General features: G+C 55.0%; 1 protein-coding gene across 1 annotated transcript in view; it reads right to left on the reverse strand.

Moving 5' to 3' along the window:
* The window catches only part of LOC100394907 (breakpoint cluster region protein-like), a 97,991-nt gene that overhangs the window by 68,357 nt on the left and 9,389 nt on the right, over positions 1-20,245 (reverse strand). Inside the window, exons 2-7 of the mRNA XM_078335111.1 lie at positions 18,330-18,434; positions 17,850-18,035; positions 13,437-13,544; positions 10,183-10,243; positions 8,620-8,672; positions 7,780-7,917 (exon numbers count right to left, since the gene is read on the reverse strand). Coding sequence (XP_078191237.1) covers positions 7,780-7,917; positions 8,620-8,672; positions 10,183-10,243; positions 13,437-13,544; positions 17,850-18,035; positions 18,330-18,434 — 651 coding nt within the window. The remainder of the gene's footprint in view (positions 1-7,779; positions 7,918-8,619; positions 8,673-10,182; positions 10,244-13,436; positions 13,545-17,849; positions 18,036-18,329; positions 18,435-20,245) is intronic.

Below are 20,245 nucleotides of genomic sequence, written 5' to 3' on the forward strand. Positions count from 1 at the left end.
TGCAGCGGGGACCAGGTCTGGGTAGGATCCTAGGGCACTGAGGTTCTTAGAGAAGGACTACAGGATGTCTGCTTGGCAGGGACACAAGAAAGGGCCTCCCTGCCAAGGAGGAGGGTCAGGCACCTTCCTTGTGGGGCACTGATGGGGCTGGATGGCCAGCAGCCTTCTCCATACAAAGGCGCTGAGATTCTCACCATCAGTAGCAGTGGGCACCCCATGCTCAGCTCAGAAGCCGCAGACCCGGCCCACTCTGCCTTGTGTGCCAGAAATGCAGCTGCCTCTCCAGCAGAGGTTTCCCACAGCCCACCTCAGGGGCACCTTCGGGCTTCAGCAAGGCCACCGAGTGTCACACTGGACGACTGTAGCACCCACATGCCGGCCTGCCACACTGAGAGGACCAGGCCTGGCTGTGGGGAGGACGTGGCCCCTCTGGGTGTGGACTGCAGGCCTGGGAGGCTTGGACAGAGAACTCAGATGATTCTGGGCTACTCTTTTGATGTCACCACAGCCTCCAAACCCTCACCCACCCATGCAGCTCTCCTCTGAGAGTAACCCTAATCCATAGGCACCCCAGCATGTCGCAGCACCTCAGGCCCTGCTCTGCAGTCCCCATCACCCAGTCCCTGTCCTCCCAGTCCACACAACACCAGCACGGAGCTGGGAGGCCATGTGGTGTAGGTCACTGCCTGCCCAGGAGACGTCCCTCTCAGAAGTGCTCAGCAGCCTGGTACCCGGCTCAGAGTACAGGATGCTCAGCCTTGAAATCAGCCCAGGCTTCCCCGCACAGTCCACCGGACTCACATCCTCCAGGGCACATGGCAAGGGTGGGCCGGGGCCACGGTCCTGACTGCATCTCAAAGCCAGCATAAGGCCATGTGGCTGGAAACCACTGTCCCTACGGCTCAGTGTCTCTCCAGGGCAAACACCCCCAGCTGGAGCGGGGGGACAGAGAGGGCCGGGGCCTCAATGGGACCTGGGACAGCACCACGGTTTGGAGAGCTGGCTTGCCGGGCTGCGGGAGCCTGTGTGTGAAAAGGGCGCATTGGAAGATCCCATGTGTTCTGCATCTGCGTCTCTGTGTGCCCCTGTGTGCATCTCCACGTCTCCGGGTGTATTCACTCTCGTGTGAGTGCCTGAGTGTGTCCTTGTGTGTGGAACCCCACACGGGCCTGTGGCCTGGGGAGGTGTGTGTGTCCGTGTGTCACTGTGTGCGTCTCCATGTTTCTGTGTGTGTTCCCATGCGAGGGCATGTCCCTGTGTGTCAGGCCTGTGTGTGTCCTGGTGCAAGTAACCCTGTGTGGGTGTCATCCCCGTGTGTGCTGCAGGGCGGGGCAGTGGGAGAGCAGGCCCCCCACTGGCAGGGCAACACTTCCTTTGTGGAGCCCCCCCCATCCCAGGTGGGTAACATCAGCTGGAAGAAATGCCAACTGCCTTCTTGAACAATTGAAATCATCATCCCCCCAGGAGCCCCCAGAAAGCAAGGGCAGCCTGCACCTTCACTATCCCAAGCCCATCCTTCTGAGCCCACCCTTCTCTGTGACGATGATGTTGGCTATACTCCTCCATTTCTTGGAGCCTCTGTTTCCTTAAACATGATGGGGTGAGAAAGACTGGTCTGGTGGCATGTTCTGAGGATTAAATGAAACTGTGACCTGCAGGGCCTCACGCGGGGCCGTCACCCTTTGCCATGCCCTCTGCAGGTGGGAGCGTGAGTCACAGCTTCCCGTGAATCACAGCACTCACTCCTCACGAGGACTCTACAAGGCAGACACCATCACCTCCATTTCTACAGACAAGGAAACTGAGGCCCTGTGAGGTCACATGTGTGCCCTCTGTCTTCTGAGGAGGGGGTCGCGTCATGCTGGTAGGCATGAGGAGGGGTACCTCCTTCCTATGGGGACATCCCTCTGGCCAGCCACCTCCTCCAGCTGTCGCCAGTGCAGCATCACCCGCCTCCCAGGGTACAGCCTATCCAGGGCCTTCCTGGGAAAGCCAGCCTGGAAGAAGCACACTGTTAGGGCTGAAAATTTCTGCCCGCCCTAACTGATGTCCTAACTCCTGTGGGATGGTATCTGGAGGTGGGGACTTTGAGAGGTAAGGAGGAGCAGATGAGGTCATGAGGGTGGAACCCATGTAATGGGATTAGAAGAGGAAGAAAGAGAGGTCCTTTTCTCTCTCCATGTCCACTCCCAGGCAGGCCATGTGAGGGCACAATGGGAGGGCGGCCGTGCTTCTCGCTGTCCTCATCAGAATCTGACCGTGCTGGCACCCTGGCCCTGGATCTCCAGGCTCCAGAACTGTGAGAGGTAAAGGTCTGTGTGTGGGCCTCCCAGAAGTCTGTACTTAACAAAGCAGCTCAAACCGACTACAACATGCCACAGGAACCAGAGACCACGGTTCCATGGAGATGCTGGAACACTGCCCCAAGTACAAGAACTGCAGTTTGATCATCAACAAATCAGCAGTGCCTTGACTGGTGGGACCAGGAAAAGTTGCCAAAGAACCCCACGCAGCAGCTAAGGAAGTGGAGGCAGAACAGGGCCCAGGTGAAGACCAAGGGGGAGCTGTCAGCTGCTGGCTGGTGGGGGGCCCTGAAGGAGGTGGGGGGCCCTGGAGGAGGCTGGTGGCCTCAGCCCTCGCTACCGTGTCCCCAGAGCAAAGTGGGCATCCCTGGAGAGCTGGCTGACACGGCCTGTCAGTGGCCCTATCTACGCAGGGATGTAGCAGGCTCCATTGGTTCGGCAGTGGGACCAGGAGCAACGAGGGTCGCCTGGCAGCCCAATACACACTGCAGCCAAGAGTGAGGCCAAGGGTCCTGCTCGCCCTTCCCTCCCTCTCACCTGCTCTCGACCTGCCCTCCTTGCAGAGCAAATCTCTACTCTCTGGTCCCCAAGAAAGCCTCCCATGGCCAAGCTGGCCCAGAGTTTCCTATGCCCCAAGCGACACCGTGCCAGAAGAAGGGTAGGGTGGGGCCTGGGAAGAACAATGCCAGCTGAGAGCCACAGTCAGGGTGGCTGGTGGCAGCTAATGTTTGCTGAGCTCTTTCTGGGTGCCAAGAAGGTGTGAAAAGAGCGTGACGTAAAACATCTCTCACTCCACAGAACCCTCCCATGCAGCAGGCTCCGGCTCCACCACTTCCTGGAAAAGGAACAGCTCAGAGGTAAGCAACATGCCCACACTCCAGGAAGGAATTAGTCCTTGGCCCAGACAAGCTGAGAACCCAAGCTTTGTTTGCAAATGTTTATGAAGGGCCCAGAAAGGCCTAGCCCTCGACGTGGGCACCAGCCTCGCCCCTGCAGCTTCTGTCTGGTGTCCAGCGGAGCTGAGAACCCCACCCACCCTGTCTTCACCCCTGGGCTGGGCACCATCCTCTCCATAGCACCCCTTGCAAACTATGCCAACAGGGTCTGGCCTCTCCAACTGTTCTCCAGCTGTTTATTTTTTTATTTTTTGAGACGGAGTTTCATTCTGTTGCCCAGGCTACAGTGCAGAGTGCAACGATCTCTGCTCACTGCAACCTCTGCCACCCAGGTTCAAGCAATTCTCCTGCCTCAGCCTCCTGAGTAGCTGGGATTACAGGCGTGTGCCACCATGACAGGTTAATTTTTGTATTTTTAGTGGAGACAGGGTTTCACCATGTTGGCCAGGCTGGTCTCCAACTTCTGACCTCAAGTGATCCACCCGCCTTGGCCTCCGAAAGTGCTGGGATCACAGGTGCGAGCCACCACGCCTAGCCTGTTCTCCAACTCATTAATCATCAACTGATTAAAAGACCTTGGTTCTCCTCTACCTGAGCCTCACCACCTCTCAGCCTCCAGCCTGCACTGGTGGTGCCTTCCTGCTCCAGAGCCTTCTTGCAGCTCCCGTTTGGACTGCTGCCTGTGTTCTTCCTACGGAGGGGCCTCTGGGATCCCAGGCAGAGAACGGGTATTGGAGGTCAGTGCCTGGCTGGCTCTTGGGAAAGACAACATCCCAAATGGATCATCCACTATGCTTCTGAACCTGAGCCGAGGGGGTGCTGAGCAGCACATGGTGCAAGGCTCCAAAAAGACGGACAGGCAACCACATGGGGAGTCAGCCAGCAGTGAGGATCGGTTATCTAACTGTGAAGTTAATTCAGCTAAACAAATGAGCGCCACCCACCAGCCCTCAGAACCCAGGCCTGGAAGAAACAGTGCCTGTAGGATCCTTTGATCCAGTTATTTTGGGGAGGCTGAGGAGGGCATTCTCCTGGGCAGCACCTGCGGCTCATGGCCCCCAGATGTGCTTGGGCCAGGACACTGGGAAGATGGGGCACCTGCCAGCCATCATTCAGCATCAGAGGGCCACCAGGAATGCAGCCCAAAGTCACTCTTCCCCAAAGAACACTGCCCTAGAGCCATGGGATGTAGCTGAAAAGGGTGATGAGATTACAGGAGCCACAGTGGGGGCTGGGGCAGCTGAACCTGAACAGGGCTCACACCTGTGCCTCTCCTTGATGTCAGACTTGCCCAGGCTGAGCAAGGAGCAATGGGCCACCTCCCAGGAGGCCCAGCAGTGACCCAGACCGACAGAGGCAGCTTTCTTCTTGACACCAAATGCCACGGAAGCCAGAAACAGCTCCACCCCCTTGACACACTCCCAGCAGGAGCGGCAGGGAATGGGGTGGCGTGCAGAGCTGAAAGGGACATCTCCTCCTCCTTGTGACTCTTCCTACCTCCAGGTATTGCAGGGACAAGAGGAGGGGTGAACATGTCCTATCGGCTCACAAAGGAGGAAGGGAAGCAAAGAGTAACACACCCGAGGTGCACACAGGGGACCCCTGGCCTCACTTGCATCCTGGCTTAGCTACTTAGTGGCTGTGTGACTGTGGGCAAGACATTCAACCTCTCTGAGTCGCAGTTTCCTCATCTGTAAATGGGAGATCGCCTCTGACCCCAGAGTTGTCATGAGAACTCAAGAGGCACAGTTTCTTTCTCCCTTTGGGGACTTGACACTCCGTGTCATGTACCAAAATGAGAGATGTGCAGAAGAGAAAGGCCCAGGCCCCGCCCTGGCTGCAAATTCTAAGAGGAAGCAGCCTGCAGCTCCTGCCCCTCTCTCCTGGCTGGTGACGTCAGGGGAGCTCTCCTGTCACCTCTGACACAGATGGCACCATGCACACAGGTCACCACCCCTGACTTTCATGAAGTCCCTCAAAGGCTGTGAAACCTGTTCAGTCTCAACACCCAGTGGAGGGGCCATGGACCATGCATCCTTGCCCTCAGAGAGCAGGAACACCCAGGGAAGCAAAAGGGTGTCCTCAAATCAGTACACTGGTAAGCAGTAAGAGAGAGGAACCTGGCAGGGCTTTGCCCATCTGGCATCCTTCTTTCTGCATAAAGGACTGCAAACTCGCTGGGCAGTGCCAGGGGATACTGAGAAGGACGTCCAGGCTTGGAGTGGCCAACTGATTAGCAGCATCTGCCTCAGGAATGGCAAGGGCGGGGCACAGCAAGGCATCTGTCTATCATCCTGGCTTAGCCACCGTCAAGTCACCTCCCTTGACGGGCCTCAGATAGAAAGCCCTGAACAAGGGGGTGCTGGTCAGACTCACAGTGATGTTTCCTAGCGTCATTAGTCCTCCACCTTGCTTTGCAGTTGAGGCACCCAGGAGACACCTCCTCAATGAGCAAATGCCCCTCCACCAGGGCGAGGTGCTGGCGAGGATGAGGATCCAGGCCCCTCCCTTTGTGAAGCTCCCAGCCCTTCTTAAATTATACTTCCTCCTTGGTGGTCCTGAGACCTGGCCATGAGTCATCGTGGAAGGAGGCCGCAATGGGGACCGATGCAGGAATAAGGGCCTGGCTGCCAACTTCTAGGCAACATCACCATTTTCCTCAATTCCCCAAGGCAGTGGATTCCAATGATCTGAGTGGTGAGAAGGTCTTTCCTTCTCTCTAGAAATGATAAATGGCAGCTGGAGATGCAGGGAGCAGACTCGGCACAGGAGAAGCCATGGGAAAAAGGATCCCACACTCGCCTCCCAGGAGGTCAGAGTGCTCATAGAAGAATGTCAGTAGAAGGGAAAGAGCAGGTGTCTCAGGAGGGAAAAGCAAGCCCGGCAGGAAGCCACCCAGCATATGGAGGCTCAGGAGAAGCAAATCCAACATCCACTTAGATCTATGTGGCTGCCCACAGGTTTGTCATAGGCTTGCTCTACTTCTGTGGCCCTGAGCCAGAGAAGAGAACCAGGGGCAGGGCCCCTGGTTCAAGGCCCCTGATGCTTCAAGAAGCAAGATCTGATCCCCACCTCTCCCAGGCCCCAGTCATGGGCTGATCAGCTGGGGAACACCTGCACTGCTCAACACCTCCCCTGGAAGGTGCCAGGGACCCACTTCTGCCTTCAATGAGCTCAGACTGCAAAGGAGCCATCACGGATGGCCAGGACTGCCGCTAAAGCATGTCCATTTGAGAGCCCAGGTGCCCAATGAGGTGGGGCCATGTTCCCATCCCGCTGCAAAGACGAGGAATGGGCCCAGTTGGGAGAAGCTCTAGGCCACCCAGTGGGTCGGTGCTCATGATGCTGGCATGGACCCTGCGTCTGCCCAGCTCCAGGGCTGGGACAAGCCTGGATAGTGGAATGGAGAGGACAGTTCCCTCCTTCTCCATGCCCTTCTTGGGCCAGGCCCACCAGGAGAAACTTGCCCAAGCCCCACACTCAAGGTCAAGACTCAGGGCACTCAGGGTACCATTCCCAAAGAAGTGTGTGGTGGACGAGGCTGAAAGCTGCCTGCCTGATGGCTCAGGGCAGGAAAAGGAAAAAAACCCCACGTGCTGGGCAGGTCTGTCCTGGCGGTACCCTGAGGACAGGGCTTGTGTCCTTGGCACACTGCCAACCACCTGGCACATAAACCAGAAGAAAAAGGAGGAGGTGGTTCTCAGAGGCAACTACAATTCCTGTCCCTGCATGAGACCCCTTAGGCCATGGGTCAGCTCCCCTTGCCTTAGTGCTGCCTCTGACAAAAGCTGTTCCCACTGGACACTGGCTGCCCGGCTTGCACGCCTCAGCTGTTCGCAGTAGCTGCTGCCCGCCTGGGAAAGCACCTGCCTTGCTATGTGCCAGGCCCCACCCTGGAAGGCTCAGACCGGCACAGACACAGGCCATGCCTGCCCATTGATGACATGCACACAGAGTACGTCAGTGACGGGGTGAAGGAGCGCCATCATGTGCACGCAAAGTAAGTCAGTGCCGGGGAGAAGGAGCGCCTTCATGTGCACGCAAAGTACGTCAGTGCCGGGGAAGGAGTGCCTTCCAGGAGGAAGACGTGAAGTCTCACGCCACAGACACAAATTGTGAACCCCCACTTTCTTCCCACTCTCAAATCCTTAAATCCGATCTTAACTGTTTTTTAATGAAAGCACTCAGGAGGAAGTAGGAGGATTCCAGGCAGACAAAATGCCACCCTCCTACTCACCGCCTTTGCACAGGTCTCCTTGGCTGGGGACCCTGAACTGGCGAGAGTGTGGGAGATAAAAAAGGGTTCCCTGGACATAACCCACCATGACAGAGAAGGAAAGAGGTGGCTGAGTAAGGCACGGTGACGGACGCCGCCTAGGAGGGCGTGGTGCGTGCGGAGTCACCCCTGCAACTGCACCCCGACGCCTTCCACACAGGACTGGGTGTGCTGCCAAGCTCGCCAATCCCAAAAGGCAAGGTCTGCTGAGGACCAGGAGGGGCTCTAGGCCTCAGATTGAGGGTGCCCTGCCTGCCCCAGCTTAGCAGGCTGGGCAAACCCAAGCCATCCCCGCCACACTCACCTCCCCCTTCTTCACCGTCATGGACTGCCGTCGGGGTGTGATCTCGTTGATGCCGGATAGGAAGTTCTGTGAGATGCGCAGGGCGTCCTGCAGCAAGGGGTGGTCGGGGTGGCTGGTGGGAGTGTGCTTCAGCAAGTCCTGCCCGGGGAAGACAGACGAGTTAGACACAGGGGGCCCTGGCACCTGCCACTGTGTGCAAAGTGCAGACACGAGGTGCAGACAAAGCCCAGAGTGCTGGCTCCCTCGCTGTCACCACTGCCTCCTGTCACCACTGCCTCGGTGTCATCACTGTGTCGTGTCACCACTGCCTCGGTGTCATCACTGTGTCGTGTCACCACTGCCTCTCTCACTTGGGCCGGGCTGTGCGGGCATCTCTCCCCTGGGCCACACTTGTGTGAGCAACATCCCGGAAGCAGGTTCTGGATGTGCTCCAGCAAACCCAGCCGCATGCACACGGCCAAGAGGGGCTCCTCTGTAAGGCTCTAGGGTAGGGTTTCTCGACCTCAGCACTACTGACATTTTGCGTGGAGTAATTCTTTGTTGGGGGGCAAGAGAGAGCTGTCCCTTGCACTACAGAATGTCCAACACCACCCCAGGCCTCTACCCATTAGATGCCAACAGCGCCCCCTCGGCTGCAGCTATGACAACCAAAAGAAATGCCACGGAACACTGGTGCTGCGTGTGCCCCACAGAGCCCTGGTGCTGCATGTGCCCCACAGAGCCCTGGTGCTGCATGTGCCCCACAGAGCACTGGTGCTGCATGTGCCCCACAGAGCACTGGTGCTGCATGTGCCCTAGGGGGCAGTTTTGGTCCCAGTCAGGAGGGGTGCTATGACTCACATGGAGGACCAGTGTGCTCCTTGTCACACGGTCCACAGGCTTGTAGAGTAGAGCTGTGGAGAGAGAGGAGTGATGAGAGAGGCCACATGTGGAGACGCACACCAGCTGCCTGAACACCCTCAGTGCAAGGGTGAGTGGGGAGGGGGCTGCCCCAGCCTCCACAGGCCCCATCTCCCCTCTGCGCAGTGACAAGGGCAAGGCTACAGCACCCACCTGGAACACTCTGAGCTTTAAGCCCTGGACATTCATTGCATGTGGAGTCCAGAGCAGCTCATCAGACCCGGGCCTGCACAGCTGGCTCAGTGACAACAGCTAAAAAGGCTCAGCTTTGCCACTCCTGGGGTCAGGGAGCCCACCCTGGCAAGGAGGGGCTAGGGAAGACCCCAACTCTGGAGGGAGACCTGCTCTCCAGCCCAAGGGTACACTGAGAGCAGACCTCCTGGTTGCCCTTACCATCAATCCCGGGATGTTTCAGATGTCTGACTCGGAGACAGGCAGGAACCTACTCAGATGCCAAAACAACTCTTGGTTTGACAGGTTCTCTGGTGACCTGCCTGAGGACACCTGGACCCCAGAGGCACACGAGCCCCACTGCAATGGGAGCAGCCCCCTGGCCAACCTCAGCCGCCTGTACTTCTCCGTGATGACAGTGAGCGTGGCCCATCCCAGGCATGGACGCTTAGGTGTGTTCTGAGACATGTGAGGTATGTTTCCTCATGAGACTCCCACGACCAGCGTAAGGCACATATTGCTACTTTCATTTTGCAGACGGGGAAACTGAGGCTCTGAGAACAAAGCTGCGGGGGCTTATTCTTTGCAATTGTAACTATTTACAACACCCTAACAACTGAAAGAAAGAACTGACTGATAATTCCTGATACCACTTTCCCAGCAACTCTGGACTCAATCCCCGTCCAGCCACTTAGAACCTGTGCTCTGCACAGCTTACTTCAAGACTAAACTTGTCATTGGCAAAAACCGAAAATAAATCGTCTTTACAGCCGGGTGCAGTAGCTCACGCCTGTAATCCCAGCACTTTGGGAGGTCAAGGCAGGCTGATCACTTGAGGTCAGGAGTTCAAGACCAGCCCGAATAATATAGAAAAACCCTCTCTCTATTAAAAACACAAAAATTAGCTGGGTGTGGTGGCATACGCCTGTAATCCCAGCTAGAGAAGCTGAGGCAGGAGAGTCACTTGAACCTGGAGGTGGAGGTTGCAGTGAACTGAGATCCTGCCACTGCACTCCAGCCTGGGCCACAAGAGCAAAAGTCCAATTCAAAAAAAAAAAAAAGTCCTCCTTACAAGGCCACTGGGGACAACATGATGACATTTAAGTCAGTTTAAGCAGCACCTTGTTGCTACTGTTGTTGCAAACTGGTTCTGACCGTGTCCTTCCCTGCCCTCCCTGAGCTGTTCTTTCCCTGTCCCACCCTCTTTGAAGAGTAGAACAGGGAAGGCACCAAGGGGTGACCCAAGTGGGCACTGTGTCTGCTTTTCCACACGCCACCTCTAAGGGCAGCAGCACCCCCACGAGGGCACACAGAGGCTCCAGCAGAACTCACTTTCCAGAGAGTTCTTGGTCGTAGGATCCTTGGCATCTTTGTTGCTTCTGGCTCTCAGGTTCTGCAGGGAGAAAAGCGCATGTTCACAGAGATGATAGAAGCAGCTTCGATGCGGCAGAAAGTTCCACCTTTGGCAGCAATCTCGGCTTTCCCTCACTGCAATGAACCCAGGCGCATTCTGAGCTGATAATGAAATCACAGGGTGTGCAGGGACCCACGGGCAAGCTGAGCACGCAGGATGCCCTGGAGGCCACGGTCCACCTGGGACAGGCCTTCTCAGCCAAGGACTGTTGACATTTTGGGCTGGAGATTCTCTGAGCAGCTGTCCTGTGCACCGTAGGGTGCTAAGCGGCTGCCCTGGCCTCTACCTATAGGCACAGGAGCGCGCCTGCCTTCCCACTGTTGTGACAACCAAAAGCTTCTCCAGGCATTGCCAAGTGTCTGTCCCCTGTGAACGAAATCACGCCTGGCTGAGAACCTCTTTCACAGAGAATCTGGCAAATGGAGGCCAACAGGAGCCCGCTCCTAAACACACATCACTGTTTTCTTGGGGCAATTAGATGGCATGCAGGGGGCTGGCAGTTCGGAAGAGCAGTCGCCTTTGGAGACGGCCAGGGCAGGCCCACCACTGCAGACGGACACGGGATTCTCCCTCTACCCACCCTCTCTGGATTTGCAAGTGTACTTGCTAAAAAAATGAGGTGCTAATGAGATTTCCAGGGCAAGAGCAGGTCTTGTAAGTGAAGAGCCTAGCATGTTTTGATACAAGTGCATTGAACGCATCACTGGAGAAATTCGGTATAAAAGATCCCTGTGTGCCTCAGATCCGCTGGGAAGGAGCTGAGATTAATTCCTGGTACTAAGCTTCTGAACAAAGGCATAAGCCGCAGAGACGGAATAGATTCTGAGGTTACTCTGCCAACCTCTTGTGCTGTAGAAAACATCTCAAGACCAAAAAGAAAGTCTTTTCCAGCTCGCTGGGGCCAAAGGCTGCCATGCGCTTTGGTACCTTTCCTGAGAGTTTAACAGCCCTCGCAGTGATTGTTCCTCTGTACATCTGACTCGGCAGTTACCAAAGACTGCAAAAACCAGGTGCTGGGCTCACATGAGCCTGGGAGGCGGCCCACGTGCCTTGGAAAGTGCGATGCTTGGGAGTTATCCGCAAGTTCTGGGAACACCTGCCTCAAGAAAATGTATGAGTTGGCCGGGCACGGTGGCTCACGCCTATAATCCTAGCACTCTGGAAGGCCGAGGTGGGTGGATCACCTGAGGTCAGGAGTTCAAGACCAGCCTAGCCATCATGGTGAAACCCCATCTTAAAAAAAAAAAAGAAAAGAAAACATGTGAGCTTGGCTTAACCCTGCATCTCCCAAACCGGCCTGACTCCCAAAGCCCTTTTCATATAATTCCTATTACCTACTGTCTGGAGAGCTGGCGTTCCATGAAACCAGATCTAACTGGATGCTGCCCATCTCTCAGGACTGTCCCAGGAGAAGATGGACACTATTCCACTCCTTCCTATACTAGAAGGTGATCGTCAAAGTCCCATGCCTGAGCACTGACCCCCTCCCACTTCCATAGGGCTTGCTACTTTCTCTTCCTTGAGTTTGACTCTGCTCTCTCTGGGTGACTCCAATTTCTCTGGATCTTTTCTGAAACACAGACAACCAAAGTGCATGTCACTGTGACGATGCAAGTGCCACAAACCTTCACAGTGGGCTGGCTTGTGGCTGACCCTGAGCCCCATCCCGCTTCCTGCATCCCAGCCACAGCTCAGAATCCACTGGTACATAGCTGGTGAGACCACGTGATCCCCAGGTGGCGTCCCATGGTGTCTCCTCCCTCCTCTGCAGAAACCTGTCCAGGTGGACTTGAACTTGCCCGTCTAACTATAACTTGCTCTTAAAAGCTCAGGTCCCTGATTTGTCAAGGTCACACTTGAAATTCGGTGTCACCATTCCAGCTGCTGGGGAGGACAGTTGCTCATTTAAAGAAAAAGGAAGAGAGAACAGATTGAATGGTCCAGAGGGAGTCTGGCAGCAGGGAGGGAAGCTGGCGCCCCGGATGCATACAGAGCCTGTTACCAGCAGCACCCGGTGGAGCGGGGCGCCCCACGGGCTCTGGAGGAACAGGGTGGCAGGTACTGCTACTACTGGAAACATCAGAGTGGGGACCATGATGCGCCGTCCTGTGATGAACAGTACGATGGCAAAAGCCCAGGGGTGACAGCTGAGGGTGTGTCTCAGCAAGGGTGACTGCATTCATTCCCTACTTCTAGTGCCCATGTCTCTTTCTAGCCCTGTGGTTCTCCAATTGTGCTCTATGCTAGAACTGCAGGGTTAGAAAGAGACATGGGCACTAAAAGTAGGGCATGAATGCAGAACCCCTACTTTCTGCTCATAACCCTTGCTGGGTGGGGGAAAGCCAAGTCAGAAGGCAAAGCTACAGCGAGTTGGTGGGATCATCAAGAGGCAAAGGCCCCTGAAGAGGAAAATGTCGCAGAGTGACCACCAGGCAGACACAGGGTGGGGAAGGGCAGGAAGAACCCCAGTCTGGAGAGTGCAGACCCAGGGATGTGGCTGGGTTCTGGTCCTGGCTTGGCCACCAGCCTCCTGAATAGCCCATTCATGGTCTCTGTTTCTGAATGACTCTTTTGAGGCCCAGGGTGCTAACACTGCATGGTTTGAGGTTTCAGCTTCCTGGGGCTAAACGCAGGCAGGGAGTCAGTAGCCTCTCAAACGTGGGGCCTGAGGCAGGCAGTGCAGCTCCAACCTGCTGCTTTGCTCCTCACATGGGTCTAGAGAGCACGGGTGACATGAGCCCTTGCCCCGCGGCAATAGCCCCTCAATGCTTCCCGCTCTCATGGTCTCTGATGGGCTGGAAAAGGAAGACTGGCCCGTCCAGCTGCCCCTCCAGTGCCAGGTACAAAGTCAGCCTCAGGACTCTTGTGGTGAGAGCTGTTAACGGGCAGAATTATAGATACTCCTCACTGCACACGGTGCAAAGAGTGTCCCCAGAACCCGGCCAACCCCCAGAATCAGGCCCTAGCCTCTGGGGAGGCAGGACATCCTGTCAGCCGCTCCACCTGTCTGGGCACAACAGCATCCCCAGCATGGGGCAGCAAACCCGGCAGAATCTGTCAACAGCTGGGGTTCATGACCAGATCTTGATCTGGTGTCCTCTGTTCTCCTGGGGAGGTGGAGGGTACAGGTGGGAGTCAGGGCACGCCTGGCTGAATGGCATCAAGGCATTACCTCAGAGATTTCTGCAAACTGAACATTGGCCTGACAGCACTTCTCGGCCATTTCCATGGCAACTCCGTAGTTGTCCACGAAGGCCCGGTACACACCCAGCTGGCTGGCCTGCAGGGAAGAAGAGAGAGTCGACAGGTGCTGCAGCTCCCCCGCCTTTCCGAGGAGCGGGCTCCCTCCAACAGCTCATCAGGAACTCCAGGGGCCTCGGATCTTCCGTGCTGTTCCCTCCCACCTGCTCCCCTCCCCACGCACCCAGCACACTTCCGGCTCCCAAAATGACATGCTGAGAAGTGACTCACGACGCCAGGCAGGTAACAGTTCCCTTCCAGAGCTACTTATTCCTCCCACCCCACTCGCTGAAATGGTGCCACGAGTGGCAGCTAGAGTTCGAGGCTGTCAGTGAATCTGGACAAGTGTCTGCATGCAGCATCTTCTCATTCTGGCTGCAGGAGTGTATCCTGGACACGGAGATCACCCCCCCATCCCACCCACAGTGTCCACTCCTGTCCAGTCCCTTCAGACACATAAGACACACAGAGTCCAGCTGCCTCTGCAGAAGAGAGCCTCCTGCTACACAGACACGAGCCCTCCTGGGCCTGGTGAGGGTGCCCCAGTGTCATGCTGCACACCTGGCAGGGGAGAGACTGACTGGCTGTAAGGTGAGAGGTGTTTTGTTTGTTCTCTATTAAACCAAAGGCTATAACAGATCTCCTTCCTGCACCTCCAGCTCAGAAACACACTTGATTCGGCAACAACTTCCCCTATGTGTGAGTGCAGCAGACACAGCCATCTCTGGGCCTCACAACAGCTTTAGGGGCAGCGAGGGAAAACCAGCAAACCCAGGCCTGGGGAGTGGAAGGGCAGACCCAGGAGATTCACTGGTCAGGGCTGGAGACTCCCCCTGCAGCTGATTGCAAACTAGAAGCCCGAGGCATTCACGGCTCCTGGCGTTTGTTTTGCATCAAACCTAATTTTATTTCCACATGCATTTGCATTTATATTGAATTTTATGTTTCTGCAGATAACAATTCCGGATGCTGGATAAACCAGGCACCCTTGGTATTATCTGATCTTCTGGCCCTGCTTTCTATGGGGGCTGTGCGAAGGGTCTTAGAGCGTACAAGGAAAGGGTTGCAGGCGGAAGACACCCACCAGCCCCTGCCACCCTGAGGAGACCTTGTATCCTCCAATTCTAGGTTCTTCCTTGTCAGTGCAGTGATGAGGCCCAGAGCTCTTCCTTTCCCTCCTTCCTCCTCTGCAAGTCACCGAGTATCTCCCCACCAAACTAAGGGCCGGCTTTAGGCCTTGTCACCACAGTGGTGAATAATTCAGACGAGTCACTGCCCTCTGAAGCTGGTGTTCTAACAGGAGAGCACCTGATAAACACATGCGTGAACAGACCCGGGTCATGTGATGGCAGATGGTTACAACCAGGATGGGGACCAAGAGCAATGGGGCTGCTTTGGAAAATGTGGTCAGGGCCAGGGACAGCCTCTCAGAAGAGGTGACAGCTGGGCAGGGTCTCAGGGGTCTTGGGAGGAGGACTCCTTTCAGGACTTCTCCTCCCTCCTGCTCCAGGAGCTCACATCTTCCAGGTGGCTTGTGAGAAGTTCTAAGCAATTCCTTTCCACATTTTTCACTAATCAAAAACACACCTCCGGATCTGATGCACTAAGCACACGGCCTCGATGCTGTGGTGCTATCGTGCAGAACATGAAGCTCAGGAAACTGGCAAACCTGAGCGGGTCTGTGTCCTTCAAGAAATGTCAAGGTCAGCTGGGAAGAGCAGCTTACACTGTATAATCCTAGCACTTTGGGGAATGCTGAGGCAGGCAGATCACTTGAGGTCAGGAGTGTGAGACCAGCCTGGTCAACATAGTGAAATCTCGTCTCTACTGAAAATACAAAAATTAGCCAGGTGTGGAGGCGTGCACCTGTAATCCCAGCTATGTGGGAGGCTGAGGCAGGAGAATTGCTTGAATCCAGGAGGCAGAGGCTGCAGTGAGCCGAGATCATGCCACTGCACTCCAGCCTGGGTGATAGAGTGAGACTCCACCTCCAAAAAAAACAAAGTCAAGGTCACAGAAGACAAGCAAAGTCTAAGGAACTGGTACAGATGGAAGGAGACTAAAGAGAGGTGACAACCAAGTTCATAACATGATCTTAAACCGGGACCCGAATCAGAGAATGAAAAGAGCTGTGAAGAACGCGACTGTTACTTTGGAGGAAATGTGTAACTATATATTAAATAATAGTAGCTCATCAGTGTGAAAATTCCCGAATTTAACAAATTGTACTGTGGGTTACAGAAGAGAATGTCCTTGTTCACAGCAAATAAACAATGAAGTATTCAGAGGGGAAAAAAAATCCTGTGCTTCTGCGTATGTGTGCATGTGTGTTTGTGTGTGCACAAAAAGACATAAAGCAAATGTGGCAAAAAGTTACATCAGTGTATCTGGGTGAAGGCCATACTTTGTCCCGTTCTTGGAACTCTCCTGTAAGCCTGAAATAATTAGAAAAATAAACATTCTGAGTTGATAAAACTGCAGCCAGAAACAAAATCCGGAGTGGGGAAGTCAGCCCGTGCAGCCCCACGGAGGAGGGGGCAGAAGCCGCATCTGGGCCTGGCTTTCTGAACCACTGGACGTGGATCATGAGTTCCTGGGCTTGGAGGCGGCACTGGAGCTGGGCAGGGCACTGTGAGCTCCTTTGGTCCTAAGACTTGTCCAACCAGGAAGCCTGACGGAGCAGTGCTGGGCCAACCCTACTGAGCTGGTCTGCAGGGACAAGGGCAGGCACCCGGCTTATCTGTTCTTGCAGAGGCCCCAACACCCAGCCCAGGTTGGGCACATGTGAGTACTGAGCTTGTAGTTATGGGGAGCAACTTCCCACTGCAGCCCCAGCCTCTCCCCTGAGTCTTCCAGCTGCGTCATCTGCCACATGAAGGCTACGGAGCTCAAGGCCTCAGGGAAGCCGGCAGAAACTTTCCAAAGTTAAATTCCAGTGTTCATCAGATATTAACATTTTTTAAAAGTCTCTGAACAATTTCGAATATTATTCAGGAAGAGCTCTGGATGTTTTTCTTCCCCCAATACCACAATTCTTCCTTTCTCAGGAGGGTAGAAGGCCAAGTTATGTCCACTACTTTTAAAACTGCTGACACACACAGGGAGAAATGGGGGGCTTCAAAGACGGAGCGGGCAGCATGCATCAAAATACAGCCTCCTGCTCTCTGGCCGTAGGGGAAAGAGCCCCAAGCAGCAAGAACTGGAACAAAGTAAGTGCCTTGTGTGTTTCTCAAGTCTTAGCTCTGGCCTGGAGTCTGGGGGTGCGGGGTGGGGGGGTGTCTGCAGCACAGGGTGGCAGAGGGAGGGGTCTGCCTACAGGAAAGCCACACCTTAGAGCAGAAAACTCAGTCCCCAGCACCAGCCAAGGAGAAGCCTGAGGCCACAGCTGAGTGTCTGGGTAGTCCAGGAGTGCTGGGGACAGGGCTTATAAGGAATCACATGCTCTTCACACTTAGAGGGGGCCTGGCCTCAGCCCACATCTGCCCTTAGAGGACTTGTTTCCCTGTGGAGGAAGCCTGCTTCAGGTAGTGTGTGCACACAGCATGTGGTGGTGTGTGTACCTGTGGTCCCAGCTACACTGAAGGCTGAGGCTGGAGGATGGCTTCAGCCAGGAGTTTTGGGCTGTAGTACACTACACACTAAGTTTGGCATCTATATGGTGACCTCCCAGGAGTTGGGAACCACCAGTTTGCCTAAGAAGTGAAACAGCCAAGACTGGAAACAAAGGAGGTCAAAACTCCTGTGCTGATTAGCAGTGGAATTGTGCCTGTGAATAGCCACTGCACTCCAGTCTGGACAACATAGTGAGTCCCTGTCTCTTTGTAAGTACCTACATAAGACTGGGCACAGTGGCTCACATCCCAGCACTTTGGGAGGCTGAGGTGGGCAGATCAGGAAGTCAGGATTTCAAGACCAGCCTGGCCAACATGATGAAACCCCATCTCTACTAAAAATACAAAAATTAGTTGGGTGTGTTGGCACTCGCCTGTAATCCTAGCTACTCAGGAAACTGAGGAAGGAGAACTGCTTGAACCCAGGAGGTGGAGGTTGCAGTGAGCCGAGATCGCGTCACTACACTCCAGCCTGGGTGACAGAGGGAGATTCTGTCTCAAAAAACAAACAAACAAAACCTATATAAATAAACTTTTTTAAAAAAGGCTGGGCAAGGTGGCTCACACCTGTAATCCCAGCAGTTCGGAAGGCGGAGGTGGGTGGATCACTTGAGGCTGGGAGTTCGAGACCAGCCTGGCCAACACGGCAAAACCCTCTCTAGTAAAAATAAAAAAAATTAGCTGGGCGTGGTGGTACATGCCTCTAGTGCCAGCACCGGCTCTGGGTCACTCACCAGCTTCTGGAAGAGGTCGCCCACCCGCTGCTGGTGGCTCCACTGCTGCACGCGGGGGAAGAGCTCATCATAGAACTCCTTGTGGATCTCATACAGCTCAGGCACTTTGAAGAAGATGGTCTCGATCTGCTGACTCATCAGCACGGGCTGAGAGGTGGTGGCAGCAGCTTTCAAAGGCTTCATGGGCTGGAAGAGGGCACAGGTGAGAGGGGCCGCCATCTGTCAGGTGCATGGCATGACAGTGGACAGTCACAGTTACTTGACATATGCACTTTTATTTTTAAATCACATAACAAATACAATTTTAAAACCAGCTTTTTTGTTTGGCAACTCAGTCTTCCACTGGTATCCACACCAGGGACAGCGAGCTGCACCCAGGCTCTGACAGCTGACCTGGGACTTATGGGCAAAGAGGCTCCCCAACTCTGTCACCCTGCCCCACCCTGCCCCGCCCTGCTCAGCTTCCTACACCTTCCTCACCAGCAGCAGTGCCTCCAGGTGGCTCAGGTAGGTCTCCTCACTGGCCAGGATTCCAGACAGGACCCATTTTCTCAACTCCAAGCCCTTTTCCAGGTCCAGCTCACTCTGCAGGAGAAACAGACAGAAGTCAGACCGGAAGGGTGGAAGGTGGATGCTTGCATTAGGGCCTTCTGCTGAGAGAGGAGGGCCAGCTTCTTGACCTCTGGCCAAACCCCTGCCTCCATGAAGACTCCACATGGAATTAAAGGGAGGCAGGGGACCCTCAACACATACTCAGCCACATGGTTGCGGTCACAGAATCCCAGGGGCAATACCTGGAGCCACCTTTAGTCTTGCCGGACCACGAAACAGAAAGTGTGGTGTGGAGCAGGCTGGGCCAGGCCTCTCTCCATGCCTTCTGCATGCAACCCAGGAGCAGCTGCCTGACACGGTCAAGGAAGGAGAAGGAGAATCTGACCCGAGGGGGCGCTGGAGCCCATGGCATGGCCACCTGGCTCCTGTCGCAACCAAGCTCTCCTCCCACTGCTCACATGGGGCCCCCTCACCTGGATTCTCTGACTGCTGCTGCCACATGACCCTTTGACCGATGGGGCCTATGCAGCACCTCCCTCCCAACCACGGGGACTGTTAACACCTACTCCAGAAGACTCCCGTCCCCTGGGCTCAAGGCCTGTGTCCCCTGACCCTGCTTTTTAGACCCTGACATCATTGGCAGGGAGCCTCTTACATGTGGGCTGTGACAAAGTACCCTTCCCATCAGCATCCCTGCTGAAAGTTCAGGGATTCTCTACTGGTTTTGTCTCCAAAAGATGGAGCTGACACACTGTTAGGCGTTGATGTAGGGGACAGAGCCCATGGCCCCGGGAGGCTGCCTTCTGAGTTTTGATCACGTCTCCCCGCCCCCCCACCCAAATTCATGTTGAAGCCTTAACCCCCGGGACCTTAGAATGTTACTGAAGGCAGGGCTTTAAGGAGGTGATTAAGCTAAACCAAAGCCAAAAGGTTCCATATGTCTGGTTCTTATTTCCGAGACGAGGTCTCGCTCTGTCACTCAGGCTGGAGTGCTACGGCACAGTCACAGCTTACTGCAGCCTCTAGAGCCCAGGCTGAAGTAATCCTTATACCTAATCCTCCCAAGCAACTGGAACCACAGGCACCCCCCACCCACCATGCTCTACTAACTTAAAAAAAATCTTTTTGCGGGGAGGCATGGTGGCTAACGCCTGTAATCCCAGCACTTTGGGAGGCCGAGGAGGGCAGATCACCTGAGGTCAGGAGTTCGAGACCACCAGCTTGGCCAACATGGTAAAACCTCATCTCTACCAAAAATACAAAAATTAGCCAGGAGTGGTGGCGGGTGACTGTAATCCCAGCTACTGGGGAGGCAGAGGCAGGAGAATCCCCTCAACCCAGGAGGTGGAGGTTGCAGTGAGACGAGATCACACCATTGTGCTCCAGCCTTGAGCAATAAGAGCGAAATTGTGTCTCAAAAAAAAAAAAAAAAAAAAAAAGCCACATTGCCCAGGCTGGTCTTGAACTCCTGAGCTCAAACGATCTTTCCATCATGGCCTCCATGAGTGCTGAGATTATAGGCGTGAGCCACAGCACCCCACCAGGACTTGTAAAAGAAGAAGAGATCAGGACACAGACTCAAATGGAGGGAACATCATGTGAAGACACAGAGAAGACAAGCCCAGGAGAGGGGCCTGAGAAGAAACCAACCCTGCCAACCCCTTGACCTTGGACTTCAGGCCTCTAGAGCTATGAGAAAATAAACTCCCCAGTCTCTGATGTTTACTTACAACAGCCCTAGCAAAGGCGTGACACCAAAGATGACACCAAAGGCCACGGAAACTGCACCTGACTTCCTGGCCACTCCCACCTGCTCCCTGGCTATCGGCAACGTTGGAAGCTGG

This window comes from Callithrix jacchus, chromosome 1 (assembly GCF_049354715.1).
Source record: "Callithrix jacchus isolate 240 chromosome 1, calJac240_pri, whole genome shotgun sequence".
NCBI lineage: Eukaryota > Metazoa > Chordata > Mammalia > Primates > Cebidae > Callithrix > Callithrix jacchus.